The sequence below is a fragment of the Saccostrea echinata genome, unplaced genomic scaffold (genome assembly GCF_033153115.1).
Source record: "Saccostrea echinata isolate AGI-Se365-2 ecotype Australia unplaced genomic scaffold, CSIRO_AGI_Sech_v1 ptg000054l, whole genome shotgun sequence".
Taxonomy (NCBI): Eukaryota; Metazoa; Mollusca; class Bivalvia; order Ostreida; family Ostreidae; genus Saccostrea; species Saccostrea echinata.
This window is the reverse complement of record NW_026889803.1, coordinates 67,527,174-67,546,054: the sequence shown is the minus strand read 5'-3', so window position 1 is coordinate 67,546,054 and position 18,881 is coordinate 67,527,174. Positions and strand designations below refer to the sequence as shown.

Sequence of the window (18,881 nt, the reverse complement as noted above, 5' to 3'; positions counted from 1 at the left end):
AATATACCTTCATCACCTGTATACGGTGTTTATATCTCTCAGTTGATTCGATACACAAGAACATGCTCTACGTATGAACAATTTCTAATACGAGGTAAGTTATTGACAAACAAGTTGATGAAACAAGAATATCAACAGTATCGTTTAAAGTCGTTATTTCGTAAGTTCTACGGTCGATACAATGACCTTGTCAGCAAATACAATTTATCATTTAGCCAAATGTTGACATTTTTCATAGTAATTGTTAAGCCATTACTTCCAAACTGAATTGTCGACGGATTTTTCCGTTATTTTCCGATCATGACAAAGAGCACATGGAGAGTGTGACCGGTTGGCAGGGGATGCTCACTCATCCGTGGCACCTGATCCCACCTCTAATGTTTTAGAGGACCGTGTATGCTCTGCTCAAATTTTTTATTGTTTAATGGACTTTTGAGCATGAATACTGTTCGTTATCTCCATAAATTTCTTTTTTATTTTTGGCATTTAATGTTCCTAGGTTGTTAAATAAGATATGCAACATACGGTTTATCATAATAATTGAAGAAGCACTTTATTTTAATTTTTCACATTCTGAAAGTACTTTGCAAGAACTCATAAGCACCGACAACAGCATCCTGTTCCCGACAGTCCTCGCAAAAAAAATAATCATTTTTCAAGTAAGCATGGATACTATACTGAAGTGAAAATTGTTTAAAAATGGCCTCTGCTAAGAAGATGAAAATGAGAGTGTGTGTAATAACTGCTCTTCAATACAAAAATCGCTGAAGAACCAACATGAAAGATGTGGTTTTATAACATCTGTAAAGACAAGTCTTTCACGCTGTACACTGTTCAGATGGATTAAAAACCTTAAAATGGAAATGGAGTGTTACAAGGTTGCAGTGGAACTGGTCGATCAAAATCTGTATGAACACCAAAAAAGTCGATGCCTTGAGCAACATCATATCTGTAAATGCCAGAATTTACAATTTGAGGTATGTAATAGAGAGTGCTATTCATCAGTGTCAAAAAAAGAGTATACTGAGGTGCTCTAACCATGGGAACAAAGACTTTAGACATGTGTAAAGGTTAACAGAGATCATGGCCGTAGGAACCGGGAGGCACGCCCCCCGCCCCCCCCCCCCATTAATTTTGCCTATATAGATTACTATAGAAAACACAGTTACTATATGCTTGTGCCCACTCAATAAAAACGTATAATATTTTTTTTCGGAATTTTTGGTAGTTGATAGTCCCCCCCCCCTCCACTTGAAAATGTATGGCTGTGCCCCCCCCCCCCTTAAACTGAAATTGCTTCCTACGGGCCTGGAGAGAATATTAATTTAAGGGATAAAAATATAAACTACTTTGTGTGCTTTTCTTATTTGTAGATAGCATTTTGCATCACTTATTGAATGACCCTCGTAAAAATGTTGAGTATCAAAGTACAATGTAAAGTAACACAAAGTGGAGGAGCAAATGGAAACATGTACTTATGCTGTATACCTAGGACATATTATTAATAATAATAAAATTGTTTTGATAAATTACAGAATGATGCAATAGACCTTTGGAAATATTTTGGGTATTTTTTATATGTCAATTCAGGACTGTTAAGGATAAGGACTAAAAATATAATACACTTACACTGATGATTGAAGAATGTAAATTAATTGAGGGGAGATTCATGCACCAGGCTGTCTTTAGAAATTTTCATTTCAAACAGGAACTTTTCTTTACCTATCTAATTTATTTAATATTTCTCTTCTTTTTAGGTTTGTTTATCTTTCTGTTATGTGACCACTCAGTCTGAACGGAAATAAGAAGAGTCAGTGCCATATCAAAAGGCAGTGAGATGTTATAATACCCTTAATAATATAAAATCAACATTAGAAAAAGTTATCTCTCTCTCTCTTTCTCCCTCTCTCTCTGAAAATATCTTATATCACGGAAGGATACTGAGCTTTGTAGTTTTCTTATTTGCAATATTTACATGTACATCATATTATCATTCCTCATTTAAATTAATCAGGCTTTCGGAAAACTTTTTGCAAAATTTAATTAGAGTACAGTTAAATAAAATGCTAGTAAAATGATTAGCGTTGCACTTACCTGAGTGGTCTAAAGCGGACGTCTTATCTACTGAAGCAGTGATCTAGTTCTCCAACTTTACAAATATGTCCCAGATATTAACAGCTACTGGTCATCTAATAGTTATCAGGAAACCATACATATCTTGGGGCCATGTTACTGTGTTCATAGAATTGACTTTGATCATATACAGATTATTTTACTTTAATAATAAAAATGTAAAGTACATAAAAAACAAAACAGAACAAACAAAAATCAAAATTTATCACATCTTGTATAATTATATGAGTCACCCGCGTGGCGCAGTGGTTAGAGAGTTTGCTCTAGAGTCGCGGCGTAGGGAGTTGATCCTTAAGTCGCGGGTTCGAATTCCACTGTGGGACGTGGAGACGGGTCCTTCGGATGAGGCCGTAGGTGCTGGCAAGAAAAAGATCCCTCACTGCTCAATGGCCCTGAGTGCCGAGTATAGGTCAAATTTTGCAGCAAGTTGTTGCGTCTCCATATGAGTGAAAAATTCTCGAGAGGGACGTTAAACAACAAACAAACAAACATAATTATATAACAAACTAGACAATGGATCAATTAAAAAAAACTTTCGTATCCATATATTGTTATACCAATATAACATCAAATCATCATAAATCATCATAAAATCTTTTTAAGTTTATTAATGGATATTAATATCCAAAAAAGCAAGATTTTTTATTTTTGGAAGTTATAATTATTTTTGGTATAATTATATAGGAAAAAATAATAATAATGTGGGGGTACCCTACGGCTTTCCATAGTTACAAGATAGATAATCCATCATTTTATATGTACATGATGTACTTTCACTCACTTTATACGATTAAATGAAAGACAAATTATAAATATTCAAATATAGTCTTCTTTGTTTTTAATTGGGTATAAGATTGCAATCAATGTGAGAGAATATTACATGTTGCAACCATTTTCTCCCAATATAGCTTATTGTTTCAATTTCTTACCTTTTGACATGCTCTACATGTTTGTTCAGTAAAACTGGTTCAGTAAAAAAAAGTGTGTAAAATATTTCAGAGTCGTTAAAGACTTACATTTCAAAGAAAAATATTAATAATTCTTTAAAAGCTAATATCGAGATATATGAATATATTGGGGTTTTTTTCATGCCTTTTGTTTACATTCTCTAGGGAAGGTTTTTAGAGAGGATCCAGACTTTCATCAATAACTTTGGGCATTTGGTTCTGTTAATTTCTATAAGTTTGTCCTCCTACTTATGAGAGGTCTTGTAAATACATGTTTATTATGAAATAATCGTTGTAATGTACAGAATTTTTTTTAATATCTAAAGATGAACAATGTACATTTAAATTACTTATTCAAGCACTGTACATGTATTTCTTTCTTTGTATTTTTTTAATTTAAGGGAGCCGACTGGAGTTTTATTATTTGACTACAATAGAAAAACGCTTTAATTTTATATCATATGTAACTTACATTGACTTCAGTATGCATGCCAAATTTAGGGAAAATCTATCGCCTGGGTATTTTAGGGACCCCTCAAAATTCAGGTACATTTACCATAGGATTATATGGGAAAGTGCTAGTTTTTCGCACTTCAAAGCAAATTTCACAAATACTGCAATAGACTTTTTGCTCAAATTTTAATATATAACGAGTAATACTATATTGTACATTATATGTAAGAAATACAAAATTCTATCGTCTGGTTTCCAGAGGGGGTAAAATTACGGAATTTTCCTGTTTTTATGGAGAACTACAAAATATTACAGTTGTAAATGATTCATGCAAAAATAAATCATGCAAGATAAGTTTGAATTTTCAAAAATAATTCCTGTTTAAAATTTTCAAGAGCATATGTATTACACTTTTTCTTTCATATTTTTTATGATCCCCTCTTAAAGAACTTTATTTGATAATAATTATTTAATAATTTGTTTAATAATCACAAGCACACTTTTACGACGTCCATCTACCTATCAGCTGAAAAAGTTGTTTAAAAATCAGTTTTTATTGTAATTTAAATTTTTAAACCTATGATCTCTTAATTTTGTTTAATTTGATAAATTATATGAAAATAGTTGCCTCAAAAGTGTGAATTAAGCTTGATTTTACTATGTTACTCGAAGTATTGCACAATAAAAATCCCTGTCGCCCCCTTAAATTTCGACAGTCTTTAAGTATACTTGCACTCTTGTTTAAAAAGATTACATAAATATTGATGAATTCGCTCCATATACAATACATGTATATCACTCCCTTTCTTACATTTCAAGATCGATAGAAACTGAAAACATTTTTAAATGAAAATTGAATACAAATTTAATGATATTTGTTTATCGATTTTTGAAGATCGATCACTGTTCGTTATCTTCACCTTTTTCATTATACTGCTAAACTTCTGAATTTTCATACTTTTAGTCTCAGAATTAATAAACAAATCAAACTAAGCCCAAAACAAGTATAAAAATAGAATTATATCTCTTACGTAGTATTTTTTTTTCTTCAAAAGTCCTACTTTCATTTTGAAACAACAAGCTGCCCGGACTTGTTCCAATTGGCATTTGATCATTGTCTTAAAATTGCGAAATTTTCATGAGATGAGACAATATTTGTGTAAGTATTCCCTTAAAAGTGATAAAATCTAAACCTTTAAACATTATCTATTAAAAATTCCTTAACAAATTTAAGTTCATTTTACTTTTGATTTATAAATTCTTTAATTGAGATGATTTCTAAATATAAGTCAACATTGTTCTAATGTTATCAAAGACCTTAATATATTTAAAACAAATGCCTTATTTATTTTATATGTTTTATTCGAGTTGGCAGGTATTGTCCACAGTGGTCTACACAACAGTGGGGCAGCCGGCAAACTGGCACATCCCCCAACATCAACAATTAAGTTGTGCCCTCCCTGACGGGAAAAGTAGCACGCTGGGTTGACCTCAATCGTGCTACGGACACATTTCAACACAAATTATCTTTAATTATATTAATTATAATTAATTATATCAATTATATTACAAAATTTTGCTTTAGATTTACTCAATATGAGATATAATTTTCAAAGTCAACATCACATATATCAACATCAACCATCACATATATCAACATCAACCACAACAAGTCAAGAATATAAATAGTTCAATGGTTAAATTGAAGGTGACGATTTCGCCAATCTGACCACTGTGAAGTATGGTTTTTCCCCGAACTCCTCGGAAGGATACTGTATTTGGCCCAAAATCATTCAAAAGGTCCGAAACGGAAATAACAGGCAATCCTGATCAACATCGTTGGTCTCCTTCAACGGCACCGCTAATTTCTGAAAAGACAAAAACAAAAAACCCAAAGCAGAAAAGAATCTCAATAACATTTCCATAACTGTCAATAAATATAGGTATAGCCCAATCATGTAAAACTATGTAGATGTACGAAAGGAGAAAGGGTATACTTAAACACCTAGCTCAAGGGTTGTGGTGGGAGGGTATTTCAAAATACAAAAATTAAATCAGATACTTTCATCACCCACCTTTCACTTTCATTGATGCATAGAAAAGGGGAGATAACCCGGAAACATAGTGACTAAGTACCGACACTGTATGGGTGGATTACAAAATTCCGACTTTACTCAATCATGAGTTTCTCACAAAATAAGAGGCGAATGATGACATTAATAACAGAGTAGAGCTTTGATAACGACGCATATTGTGAGACGAGCTCAAATATGCGGTATTATATCATAAAATAAACTTGTAAATGTTCATCAGAAATATAAATCATTTAATATCGGATCTGAAAAAAGAAAAAAAAATATGACAAAAAATAATACTGCATTATTTTATCTATGGCTATCCATTATAATTAAATGCCCTATTTGTACTAATTTTTTAATTAAATAGTTCGCAACATGAACAATTAAAGAGACATACAAAATTATGATCATCATTTTATGTTGATCATTGTGATCGTTAATTTTTTATATCTTTTTTATATGGACAGTTGCCAACAGAGTTGCTTTAGGCTATTAAATACTCTATATTATTGCATGCCTTTCTTATGTTTTAGTTAAATTCCTAACAGGAGATAGAAAGAGAGATAGAATGACTGGTTTACGGTTTAGTTTTTCTTTTATTATTGCATTGACCTTATTTCACCTGATAGGTAAGTATTTGTTAATATGAGTAAACACTTCTAGTAAGTATACCTAGGAAAAAATATTTTTCATTTCGCAGTAACAGAGTATTGTATCACACGAACAGTTATTAACTTTTGTCTGTTTCAAAAGTTTTTTGGTTTTATGTGCTTATGTGGTTTTATGATCAATTCAGTAGAAATGATATTCTATAATTAATTTTCAATAATTAAATTTATACTGTAAAAATACTATTATTTATCCGCTGACTAGAATTGATATAAATACACGTAGAAATAACAATCGGAACGCTTATGTTACCACATGACAGCACATGTTCGGTAAACCTAAGAAAATGTTATAAACAGAAAAAAAAAAAACAAAGGTTTCTAATTGGATTTTGAATTTATTTCACAAGTGCGATGGTTTATTTTTATCACTCGTCAATATATCAGAAATCAGAAATCTTGTCCCACTCGTAAATTAAATTCAATATCCAGCCAATAAATATTGATTGATTGATTTAATATTGTTTTACGTCCCATTCGAATTTTTTTCTCATTTAGAGACGTCACAATATACCGGTTAAGGGCCTCAAATTTAGACCTATACTTGGCACTAAGGGCCATTGAGCAGTGAGGTTCTTTATCGTGCCAACGCCTTCCTTGACACGGGATCTTGGCTTTTAAGGTCTAATCCGAAAGACCCCTAACTTTCACTTCTAATGCCGGGCGCTTGTCGAATGAACAGTCACTACCGATGTTTACGTCTTAGGTTTGAAACGCAGAATCGAACCCGGGCCTCCCGATCTCACCATTAAATATTGAATATCCTCTATTTCATATGCCAATTAATATATAACTTTTTTTCTTTCTTTTATTAAAAATCACTCTGATTCTACACACAAGTTCTCTGAAGTTGATATTACAAAGATGCTGGATTCCCTCATTGACAACATTTATGTAGTCTTTAGAAACAAGGTCTTCCAACAAGCTGTTGGAATTTCGATGGACACTAATTGTGCTCCTTTATTAGCCGACCTGTTTTTATATTTCTGTGAAGCAGATTTTATTACAAAAAAAAAATCATTTTTAGCTGATTCAAAACTTCTTTTTGAGAAGAAGAAAACGCTTGCAATGGACTTCAACTCGACATTTAGATATATCGACGACGTATTATCAATTAACAAAAGTTACGTCCATTCATATGTCGACTCGATATATCCCAGTGAACTTCAAATAACAAACACCATAGCGTCTGTCACAACTATTTAATATTTGGATGTTTTACTGACTATAAACAATAAGGGCTAACTAACAACTTAATTGTATGAAAAGCGAGATGAGTTCAGCATTTCCATTGTCAACGTTTATTTTTATGTAGTAATATCCCATTGTCACCTGCATATAGTTTTTATGTCTGCCATCTTGTTCGATACGCAAGAGCATGCTCTAAGTACGATCAATTTTTAAACCGATGCAGGCTACTGACAGATAAGTTGATGTTACAGGGTTTTCAACAACCTCGTTTAAAGTCAGGATTTTGCAAATTCTATGGTCGTTTTATCGACCTTGTAAGCAATTATAACCTATCATCGGGTCGTATTTTGGCTAGCGTTATTCAGAACAATTATTGACTACGAATTGTTTCTCCCGTCTACCTGATAATACATAGGGGTCAAGGCGGGTGTGACCTGTCAACAGGGGATGCTTAAAGTGGCACTTGATCCCACCTCTGGAATTCCCAGGGGTTTGTCTTTATGCCCTGTTCACAGCTTTGTATTGTTTAAATATTTTTTTTTAGATTGATCACTGTTCGTTATCTTCACTTTTTTACTTCTGTTTTTCACATTTAAGCTAGTTTTATATATTCACCACTTTTAAAGTGAAATATTCTATCCGATATATTGAATACCAAAACTGTAGAGTAGACATATGCATGCTTTTGATTGTTAAAAAATCGCTTGTGTGATAGAAGTATATAACGAAGAGTAACCAAGCTCAAAAGTCCATTGAAACAATACAAATCCGGAGCGGAGCAAACACAGACCTCTAAAAATATCAGAGGTGGGATCAGGTGCCATGGACAAGTAAGCATCCCCTGTCTGCCGTCACACCCACCGTGTGCTCGTTGTCATTGTTGGGAAAAATTCAGTGTGTAGATAATGGCCTGACAATTTATCTGAAAAAAGTGAATTTCATAACATGAATTCAATGGAAAAAAAGCTTAAAATCATAAAAGGAAAACTGACACCAAATTATTAATTTTTGGACTTTCTTTAACAGATTTATGATAATTGAATGTACATTTTAGATGCTTTTCCGGCATCAAAAATACAAGAAGCCAAAACGTGTCCATATAATGAAACCGAGTGGACAGAAAGATCGACAGAATTCTTCTGTCATGGGAAAGAAGTCTATCACTGCTTTCTTGCTGAAGACAAAAATACCGTGAAAGAAAAGTGTGTAGAAAGGTCAATGATGCAAAAAGGTACCCGATGCCAAAATAAAAATCCCAGAATAACATTTTAGTGAATATTTGTTTGAGCCGGATATTTTCCTTTTCTTCAAGAAACATCGACCATTTAAAAAAAATGTTTTACATTTGCAGGTTTTTGTCCAATATTCACAGACTTTGGTTATTTACACTGGAGTCCATGCAATGGAACAGGATGTCCTAACTCATCCTACACTAGTGATAAAGTTTACAAATGTAAAAACAACTATCATACGTTTATGCTGTTTTAGAAAATTTTTAGAAATGTTGATTGATACATTTTTTGCACCCCTCCCTCACTTTCACTAAAATCGGAGGATGTTAAATAGGATCAATCTGTTCGTCCTTATATCTGTCATTTTGTGTAAGCCAGTAATAAGATTTCCTCCGTGATCGAACATATTTTTATTAATAATCCTGAAATATTGTCAGAATAGACCAATGAACTTTAATTCATAGAAATCTTCAGATTAGTCCGAATATTGTCCAAAAAAGGCTGCAAAATCTTAGATGAGAACCAGAAATGAGAAGAGCCAATAAATTTCAAAATTAAGAGCTCAAGCAAACATTTTTTCATGGTATTTCAAGCTCAATCAAGGTATACCCATAATTGTATTATTTATGGGTTCTTTCCCATCTCAGCATCACAGGGGCTCCAGTCCTAAGCGCTTGTACTCATCTACTTTTTTCAGTTATCAGTTATATTGCTCTTGGTTAAAAATCTGAATAGAAACTTTGCATTTCCTTTCAAATTATATCACTTAGAATCGATCCTCTAACAAAACTAATGTCCAAATTACTGTATCTCACTTCCATTCTCAATGACTGTGTAGTGTAGGGCAGCGCCGCGAGAATTCCATCGTCATCGAAAGCAAGTTTATTGACTTGCCTAGATAGCCGAGCGGTCTAGCGCGCTGTTCCTGTACTGCTAGGAGACAGATTCCGCAGGTCGAGAGTTCAACCCCGTGCTGGGGCGGAAGTGGGTATCCTTATAAAAGTGAATTTCTTTGTGTTTTCTATGTTAATATTTCTTCACTTAGGCAGTTATGTTAGTTTAAGAGTTGTTGTAAAATGTGCTTTATATATATATATATATATATATATATATATATATATATATATATATTGCAGAAAGACTGACCGATGGCAAAAATTTCGTTTTATCAAGAATTCACAGAGCCTTCAAAGTTTAAAAAACGCACATAGTTGTTATTTTGTCGATTTTCACACTAGTATAATTTATTTACACTGTCCAGTCCTAATTATTATGGACCTATTAATTATTGTAGACCGAGTGTGTTTTGGTGACACGGACAAAGTCGTAACCTACATTTCTGGTTCTAGGTAAGTCTGCAAAGCATCTATCATTGATCAAGTTAAGTCATTTTATGAAAAGTTTCCTATTATTATCTTTGCTTTTTTTTTTTTTTTTTTTTTAATATTTTATAACTTGTAGAGGAAAGCGTATAACATGATATGATAATAACATGACAAGGAAAAACAAACTATTTATAATTTACGATACAATGGAAAAGCTTTTTGTAGTTGCTTAATTAATAATTCTATCCATTGCAACTTTCTTTTGTTTGCTTTTCTCTTTTCCCTTTTAGGTGACATTAAAAAAACTTCTTCCCGAGTCAAGGGTTTCTGATCCTCTCCGCCCCTGTGGAGCTGAATGGATCAGAGGCCCTTGGCTTGGAAAGATGACGTAAAAATACATCAATGGAAAATTATATCCCTTAATTTGAACAGTATTTTAGGCAATGCATAACTTGAACATGGTAATTTTCATAACATATATTATATGATATTTTTTAATAATCACAAAGAAGAGTATTGTATAGTAAAACAGTTTAAGGACCCTCTCTACACTGTTACTAATTTGTTCTGATTCTATGGAATTTTTCTGCAGTTAGAGTGATCTGCCCTTAGATCTCGATTCAAATAAATTGAAATCTTCATTGTATTACTCAATTTGTGATCAGATCAAGCATTCAGAACATTTTAAAACTGAACATTTTATTTAGATATATTTTCTTCACTGAAGTGAACAAAAGTGAACAAAAGTGATTTCTGTTCATTGATTCTTTGTTGTCTTTGAACATTGTTCCTTGGGTTTAATGCCATGTACCATATATTGAAAATTCAATAGATAAGCTCAATTTTTACACATTTATACATTGTAATTTTCTAAGTGTCAAAAACATTTTGCACTGGTGTATAGAGGGTCCATAACTGTACCGTCTTCAGCTAGTAAATAGTTCTGTTCTTCCAACTCTAATATATGTACATGTACTTTCATAATTGTAAAATAATTTATGTGCTTTATACATGTATAGTACCTGATCCTATTCACTTATTCCTACGGGTGTATAAGTATCTTCAATATTTTGTCTTTAATTCTTATGAATAGTGACGACGAGGGGGGATCTGCCTTTGGCCTCGGGATCGGTATTGGAGTCCCTGTTGTCCTGATATTAGTTGTTCTGATTGTTATAGCATATCGCCAACTTAGACCAAAGAGAGATGAAAATAAGTGATCTTAGTTATTGTCACAAGAAGGAGATCGATCGGGGCGACATATTGTTAAATTTTCTGTTCAAACTTTAATGAGAGATGGCCTGGACAGTCTTTATGAATCTTTACAGAGCTGATAATTATTTCTTTATCTGCATTCAACATTCAAAATTTTCAAAATGACTATTTTGACATTGAAGCAGACAAAACAGGAAAATATGCAATTTTATTTAAACTCCATATGCTGATGATAATGGTATATTGCTACTTTTTAGCTCACCTGAGCTGAAAGCTCAAGTGAGCTTTTCTGATCACCCGTTGTCCGTCGTCCGTCCGTCTGTCCGTCCGTCTGTAAACTTTTCACATTTTCGACTTCTTCTCAAGAACCACTGGGCCAATTTTAACCAAACTTGGTACAAAGTATCCCTGGATGAAGGGGAGTTTAAATTATTAAAAGAAAGGGCCAAGTCCCCTTACAAGGGGAGATAATCAAGAAAAGACAAAAATAGGGTGGGGTCATTAAAAAATCTTCTTCTCAAGAACCACCGGGCCAGAAAAGCTGAAACTTATGTGGAAGCATTCTTGGGTAGTGTAGATTCTAAATTGTTAAAATCATGACCCCCGGGGTAGGGCGGGGCCACAATAGGGAATCCAAGTTTTACATTGAAATATATAGGAAAAATCTTTAAAAATCTTCTTCTCAAGAACCACTGGGCCAGAAAAGCTGAAACCCTTGTGGAAGCATCCTTTGGTAGTGTAGATTCTCAATTGTTAAAATCATGACCCCCGGGGGTAGGGCGGGGCCACAATAGGGAATCCAAGTTTTACATTGAAATATATAGGAAAAATCTTTAAAAATCTTCTTCTCAAGAACCACTGGGCCAGAAAAGCTGAAACTTATGTGGAAGCATCCTTGGGTAGTGTAGATTCTCAATTGTTAAAATCATGACCCCCGGGGGTAGGGCGGGGCACAATAGGGAATCCAAGTTTTACATTGAAATATATAGGAAAAATCTTTAAAAATCTTCTTCTCAAGAACCACTGGGCCAGAAAAACTGAAACTTATGTGGAAGCATCCTTGGGTAGTGTAGATTCTAAATTGTTCAAACAGGACCCCCCGGGGTAGGGCGGGGCCACAATAGGTATTACAAGGGGGGGGGAAATCTTGTAAAGAACCGCATGGCCAAAGTTACTCAGGTGAGCGATGTGGCCCATGGGCCTCTTGTTTTTGGTTGTTAGGTTACCATTAACGTCTTTTCTAGTAAAATATGCAAATATGAAACAGATGTTTCTGACTTTGTGGTATCTTTTATATCGAGTTCAAAGGAAATATTAAAATCAACATAGAAATGAAAATGAATATTGTTTATTGATAAAACGCCGTCAATATACATAAATATTGAATTTAAGGCCACAACAGAAAGCTCCTTCTCTTCATGTAGAAGTGTTTGAATAAATTCTGCTTCATATGAATACAAAAACAGATATGCTAAGAATGTATTATTTCTTTCTTTAAAAGTATTTAAACTGCACAATATTGACGTGTCAGCGTCTCGAGGTTTTGAGGGCATAAATGTTTTAAAATAGCTGTCCTTGCCCTGTAAACAAAAGAATACTGTAATGTGTAAACCTACTGGGTTCTACAAGAGTCTACATATATATTTTCTCTTACTCTATCTGAGTTATAATTAATTGAAACTATGTACAATAATTAAAATGTTAGGCGGTGTTCTTGAGCAAGGTAACCAGTACTGTGTTCCTGAAACAGCCAGAGTTCCTATTGTTTTGTGAAGCATCGTGTTCTTACACAATTATTTAGGATTATTTTGCCCCCAGTACAATTCCTCTAGACTGCTCTCTTTTCACTATTGCTTCATTTCCAACTTTTGCTCTTTGGTATATTTTTTTTTATATAAGAGTGGCTTCATTTTACTAACCTCTCTATCAGTCTACTTTCACTGATTCAGTCAGGAATGACCTGGCAGCTTCCAGTGTCTCCTTTTTATACATTTGGCTCAGACTACCTACCAAAGGGGTCATCAGCTCTTCGGGAGAATCTATTATCCAAATATTCCCTCAGAACAACCGTTACAAAACACTTTTGAAATTTTCAATCCAATTCAAATCTAAAATCCCAGTTCCCTTCTATGATTTCAACTAAAATATTGCATGTTGAACCGGTTCGGGTTGACATATGCTTATGTTTACTCTAGCAAAATTTCAAGTTGTTATATTGATTGGTATAGGCTATGGTATGAAAATAAGTGTAATTGAGTAAAACTACAATATTATATTTTTATGATCATGTATAATCAAACACAGAGAAATTAAAAGTAATGAAAGTTTACTTCTTTAAAATGTGTTTGACAACTTTCAATCTTTCTCTTTTCAAGCTGAGGACATTTATAATGGCACCAATGTTCTCCGTTCTGAAAACATTCTTTATGTTATTGGAAAGCTCGGAAATTCTGTTTCCACTGTCGGGGGGAGGATAGCATATAATTTTGCTAGGAAGCATAATATGACTCCTAAAAATAAAAAGTACTTGGACATTTCTGAAAATTTTGAATTTTCTACAAACACTGTGTATTTCATCGATGGATGGTTTGGATTATGGAATGATAATCCTTGTGAAAAAGATCTCGTTTTGGATAACTTTCGTTCTATCATTGAGGCAGCTAAGGATAAGGAGAGAAATATAAAGTTTGTTATTGGGCTCCGCACTGATTATTTTGAATCCTATAAAAAGGATTTAGAGGGGATTGAAATTTCTTTCCCTGAAAGACAAAAAATATTACGTGATTCCAGCTCAAAGCATAAAGACATTCGAGTGGAGAGGCATTTAAAGAACATGACACGGAAATGCACTACTGTTGGATGCCGTTGTAAATCGTTACGTTTAGAAAATATAAAGTCCTTTGACGTAATTGGAGCTCACCTGATAATAAAGCTTTTGGATTTGGATCACACTATGGCACCTGATTTGGTAGATGAGAGCAAAGGTCCCCTTCAGACAATGATCGAACATTTCAAGGCACTGGAAAGCAAAGATAAAAATCTTTTTGAATGCATTCTTTATGTTGTTTTAATTGGATCCTATGATAAAAATGAGTTTAAATCTGATGTCGCAGACCACTTTTCAATTTGAGAAAATGTCCTGAAGGAAGGCACAAGCCTTAGAAAATATACAAAAACCCTGAACGCTATGGAGATTACACAAATGTGGACATCAGATTAAGCGGTTATTATAAAGAAACAAACGAGATTCTTGTGTTTTGGCATACCTTTCTTTACATTTCTGCGTTTCATGCCTGTTATAGTCTATACCCGGAGAAGATGATGCGTCACTGCCACCTAGATGCCATATTACAACTGGTCCGACCGGAAGGCCAAAAATCGGAATTTACCGTAGAAGCAGGCAAAGAATTAATTTCAATTTTCTATCAAGAAAGAATAAAAGGGAAAGTTTTTGAAGATCATGTAAGAGATCATCCTCTTATTGTGTGTTTACAGACTCAATCTTAAGGATTTAATAAGAAAAGAGGGACAGAAAAAAACGTTGGAAGGAAGTAGGTTCAGCATATGTTTCTATCGTTTTCATAAAGTCTTTTATTGCATTAATAATAATATTACTTCATGTTTAAAATGAAATTGCATAAGAAAAGATTTACTTTGTACTATTTCCTGACTTTGTAATGTAATTTTGTATTTTATGTTATAAATCTTTTCAAAGCTAAAACCTTCTTAAGGATTCTTGTAAGAAAAATACTTTCTAATGTGATGCTTTGCTTTCCAACTTATTCATTTTGTAAAATGTTCTTGTACGTTTTTATCAAAAAATATTCTGTTAAATAAATTGCTTGTTTAGAATCATTGTTGACATAAACAATCGCAACAATAAGTATAAGTAGATTAAGATTTTATATAAGTGTATTAAGACTGTGTTGTCTAATGACACCATTGATAAAACTTACATCGGACGAAAGCTATAAACCATTTGACCAAGGAACCAGTAGGAAGTATAAATAAATCATTTTCAATCAGTGTTCAGTATTTTAAGTTTCGCTTGTTCCACTATAATAAGCAGATAAATCCGACTTTTTTCCAAGTCAAGTACCATTATTTTAATACATTTTCATACGTACTCACCGTCATACCAGCCTCTTGTGAGGTCATCCCCGTTGTCTCCTCGGTCCAGTAGAAAGGAATCTCCTTGCCACGTGATCCTGCTGTCGACTGGTAGCTTTCCTGACCGCTGGGCTTCGTAAAACATGATGGACTTCATCAAAACCTCAATGTAGTTGTACTTTGTTCAATCATCTGATAAAATCAATCTTAGAAGTCAATTCATAAAAGGGAGAATTTTTTAGGAAGTCCAATGACCCTGGATACCCAGCAAATACAATATATCATTAAGTCGAATGCTGCCAGTTTTTATTTCATATACTTGTTAGGCCATATTTTTTGAACACTGAATAGTCTACGGATTTTTCCGTTTGCCCGATCATGGCAAGGAGCACACAGAAGGTGCGACAAAGGATGCTAACTCCTCCATGGTACCTTATATTTTTTACAGATAAGTGTTCGCTCTGCTCCCATTTTGTATTGTTTCAACGGACTCGATTACTGTTCGTTATCTCCATATTTCACAATATACTGAAAATATTCCGAGTTGATAATGGCAAGATTGTCAAAATCTGGAAGAGAAAGTAGTGCATCTATAAGGAAATTGATTAAAGTTTTAAAAATTTAAGGATCCAAAAGCCTTGGCGTCTCTTTAATCACTCTAATGTTAAGATACTGATCAGAGTTATAACATGTGATATGGTGTACAGCGACTCATAAAAAGTCTTTAACATATTATATCGTGACTCTAAAAATGAAACGTTTTACAATAAAATTAATTTCATTGACGAGATCACCTGTAGCTTTGGTATCTGAAAATGCTGTTTATTTTCATCAACTTTGAAAACAGATTGCCTAATTGTTATACTTCCAAGTTCCATATAGATGAAATATGCGGAGATAACGAACAGTATTCGAGCTCAAAAGTCCATTAAACATTACAAAATTGGAGCAGAGCAAACACGGACCTCTAAGACATCAGAGGTAGGATCAGGTGCCATGGAGGAGAGTGATGTTCCTTCTCCGACCTGGTAACAATTTCAAGAGGGGATTTGAAGCTAAAATAAGCACAGGCATTCTTAGAATTCAATATCATCACATTATCAGCAACCACATGAAACTTAATGGGAATCTTAAAAGTTACTTAAATTCATTGAAATTACTCTTATCTTATTACATCAAATTCTTATCACTTACTAAATTTGTTCCTTCTTTATATATTTAAATACAGTAGGTGAACGAGGTTCATGAAGAAAGTTTCTGTCAAAACAATTCATAGGAATAAAATTTCGGCAAGGTCGTCAAAACTTAAAGAAAATCGGCAAACGTACTTCTATGCATATTTATTTTTCAGAAGCACAGTGTTTGAATATGTAAGTCAACTATTGTTACCGGTGAGTACCTGTACATATAACTCGTTAGTTCCGGTGTGATATTTCAGTAGCCACTCTAGCGACCACCTGATGCATTAATACATTTTGTCCAGTTGTCCACTGTGTTGGTACGCGTCTTTATACCTCAGAAGACCCCAGGCTAGCATCGTCGTTGTGGCTGCCATTGGAAAGCCAAACTTTATGTTATCACCAGCTGGTAAAGACAATATCACACAGGTCACAGGAATATATTTACAACTGGACGCATGGTTTTTCTTGTATCCAATTTAAGTCACTTTTTCTCAGCTTTACATTAAAAACTGCCTCAATATTTAAAATTTGTATTTGTATTCACTTCTGTCAATCATCCGTTTTAATATGTATTCTATGAATAATGCCCCTAATAAACAGAGACTATATTCCTCCAGCATGACTACACCAAGGAACCAGTAGGATCTATAAATATATCATTTTCAATCAGTGTTCTGTGTTTGTAGTTACAATACGGTCATTATTATTTGCAGATTAACCATTTCTTCCTCCTCAAGTACCATTAGGCTAGTATGTTTTATACGTATTCACCATCATATCAGCTCCCTGTGAGGTCCTCTCCGATGTCCCCCTGGTCCAGTAGAGATGAATCCCCCACCACGTAATCTTACTGTCGTCTGGTAGCTTCTCTGACCGCTGAGCTGCTTCGAGAAAATGATGGACTTTATCAAAACTTCATTATAGTTGTACATTGTTCCATCATCTGCCAACCACAATCTCAGAAGTCAGTAAGGGAGTCTAACAAATGAACCAAGATCATACAAAATCCATTTTTATATGTTGAATGAAATTTTGTACCATAATATCTATCTATCTGACAACATTTTGAAAATGTTCCGAGTTGACCATTGCAGAATTGTCCAAAAATGGAAAGGATGCCAATAAATCTATGAAATTTGTTGAAAGAAGTTTAAACTCGAACCCCTCATAGTTCTGTTACTCGTGTTCTGATCAGAGTAAGTAAATGTGAGGCGGTTTACAGAGACTTTCAGAATGTTTCTAACACAAGACAAAGACCTCTTAAAGGATATTTTTACAGCAGGTTTAATTACCCAAAGAAATGGTGGGTGGTTTGAGACCGTCTTGGGCGAAATTAACGAGCTCAGCTGTAGCTGTGGGGGCTTTACTTCCGGTATAGCTCCCCTGGACAGTGATTGTCCGTCTCTCTGTATGCCTGTGTGAGGCTTATTCACCAAGACATACACAGTATTGCCTGTAGAGTGCTTAATGATGTCTCCCATCCACTCCTTAAATAAAAACAGAATTAAGAGTGCATAAATGAATCAATAATCCTTTTCTTTAATAATAACAATGCTTGTACAGTAACAAATTTTTTAGGAGATCACGAATGAAATGAAACATTAAAACCTAAAACATTTTCTACACGATAATTCATCATATTAAACATTTTGGTAATAGGGACATACCGATATTCCAGTAACTGGTTCTGAGAAAGTGATTATACATTCCCATCGTCCGATGTCTTCACCGTGAATGGGGAACGTAAAGTGACCCTCACATCGCCCATTTCCCCAATCATTAACCCTCGACATGTCTGTATGTAGAGCATTACTGCAAGTCCATATCAAGACGAGGAGGTAAAGAGTCCCGCCAAACATTGTCGCCCCCAATTCTATACAAGTAAGAAATAATAAAACATTCAAATATCACTTTAAGGATTACACTTGCATTTCAGCTTTGAATGTTCCATGTGAAAACCATAGAAGCAACACTGCAATATAAATGTTGGGAGGAGCAAGAAGATATACGTAATTGACTTCCGACCACAGATTGATACAATAGACCTCTTTGACACCAAGAGTTTTGGTTTCACATTTCAACATAAATGTACAGTGTACGTGTCTTTCTATCTCAAATTAGGACACGGTAACTGTATTGAGAGGAAACAAATTAATCGATATCATTACTGATGCTTCAATAGAGGAGTTGGGGTAAATATAATGTAGAATTAATATTAAGCATTTTTAGAAATTTTGATTTCAATCAAGATTTCAACTAACATAATTAATGCTTTTCAAAATGATTATTTTCTACAAAATATTTGAAATAAAACTTTTAAATTCCTTTTCTTGTACTCGTAATTTTGA

At 33.8% G+C, this 18,881-nt stretch overlaps 2 protein-coding genes and 1 long non-coding RNA gene across 3 annotated transcripts in view; 1 reads left to right on the top strand and 2 right to left on the bottom strand.

Moving 5' to 3' along the window:
* The window catches only part of LOC133206204 (endoglucanase E-4-like), a 28,599-nt gene extending 13,087 nt beyond the window's left edge, over positions 1 to 15,512 (bottom strand). Inside the window, exon 1 of the mRNA XM_061342146.1 lies at positions 15,374 to 15,512. Within this exon, the coding sequence (XP_061198130.1) occupies positions 15,374 to 15,509 (136 nt within the window). The 5' untranslated portion in view covers positions 15,510 to 15,512. The remainder of the gene's footprint in view (positions 1 to 15,373) is intronic.
* LOC133172045 (uncharacterized) lies at positions 8,531 to 10,060 on the top strand. The gene is made up of 3 exons (XR_009718900.1): positions 8,531 to 8,701; positions 8,822 to 8,923; positions 9,997 to 10,060. It is a non-coding gene; the product is annotated as an uncharacterized LOC133172045 (long non-coding RNA).
* Positions 15,513 to 17,306: 1,794 nt separating the features above from the next.
* Positions 17,307 to 18,395, bottom strand: LOC133205125 (uncharacterized). The gene is made up of 3 exons (XM_061340866.1): positions 18,201 to 18,395; positions 17,714 to 18,020; positions 17,307 to 17,476 (listed from the first exon to the last, which is right to left on the bottom strand). Exons 1-3 carry the CDS (start codon positions 18,390 to 18,392, stop codon positions 17,307 to 17,309), a joined length of 669 nt encoding a protein of 222 aa, XP_061196850.1. The 5' UTR covers positions 18,393 to 18,395.
* Between the last annotated feature and the right edge of the window lie 486 nt (positions 18,396 to 18,881).

Bases quoted from the DNA above. Each gene is read 5' to 3' on its own strand.
- LOC133205125 (XM_061340866.1), bottom strand. From the start codon at position 18,392: ATGTTTGGCGGGACTCTTTACCTCCTCGTCTTGATATGGACTTGCAGT. The intron at 18,021-18,200 runs GTATGTCCCTAT...TTTTTATTTAAG, and splicing joins AACCAGTTACTGGAATATCG to GAGTGGATGGGAGACATCAT. The intron at 17,477-17,713 runs GTAACAGAACTA...TGTGGTTGGCAG, and splicing joins TTACTCTGATCAGAACACGA to ATGATGGAACAATGTACAAC.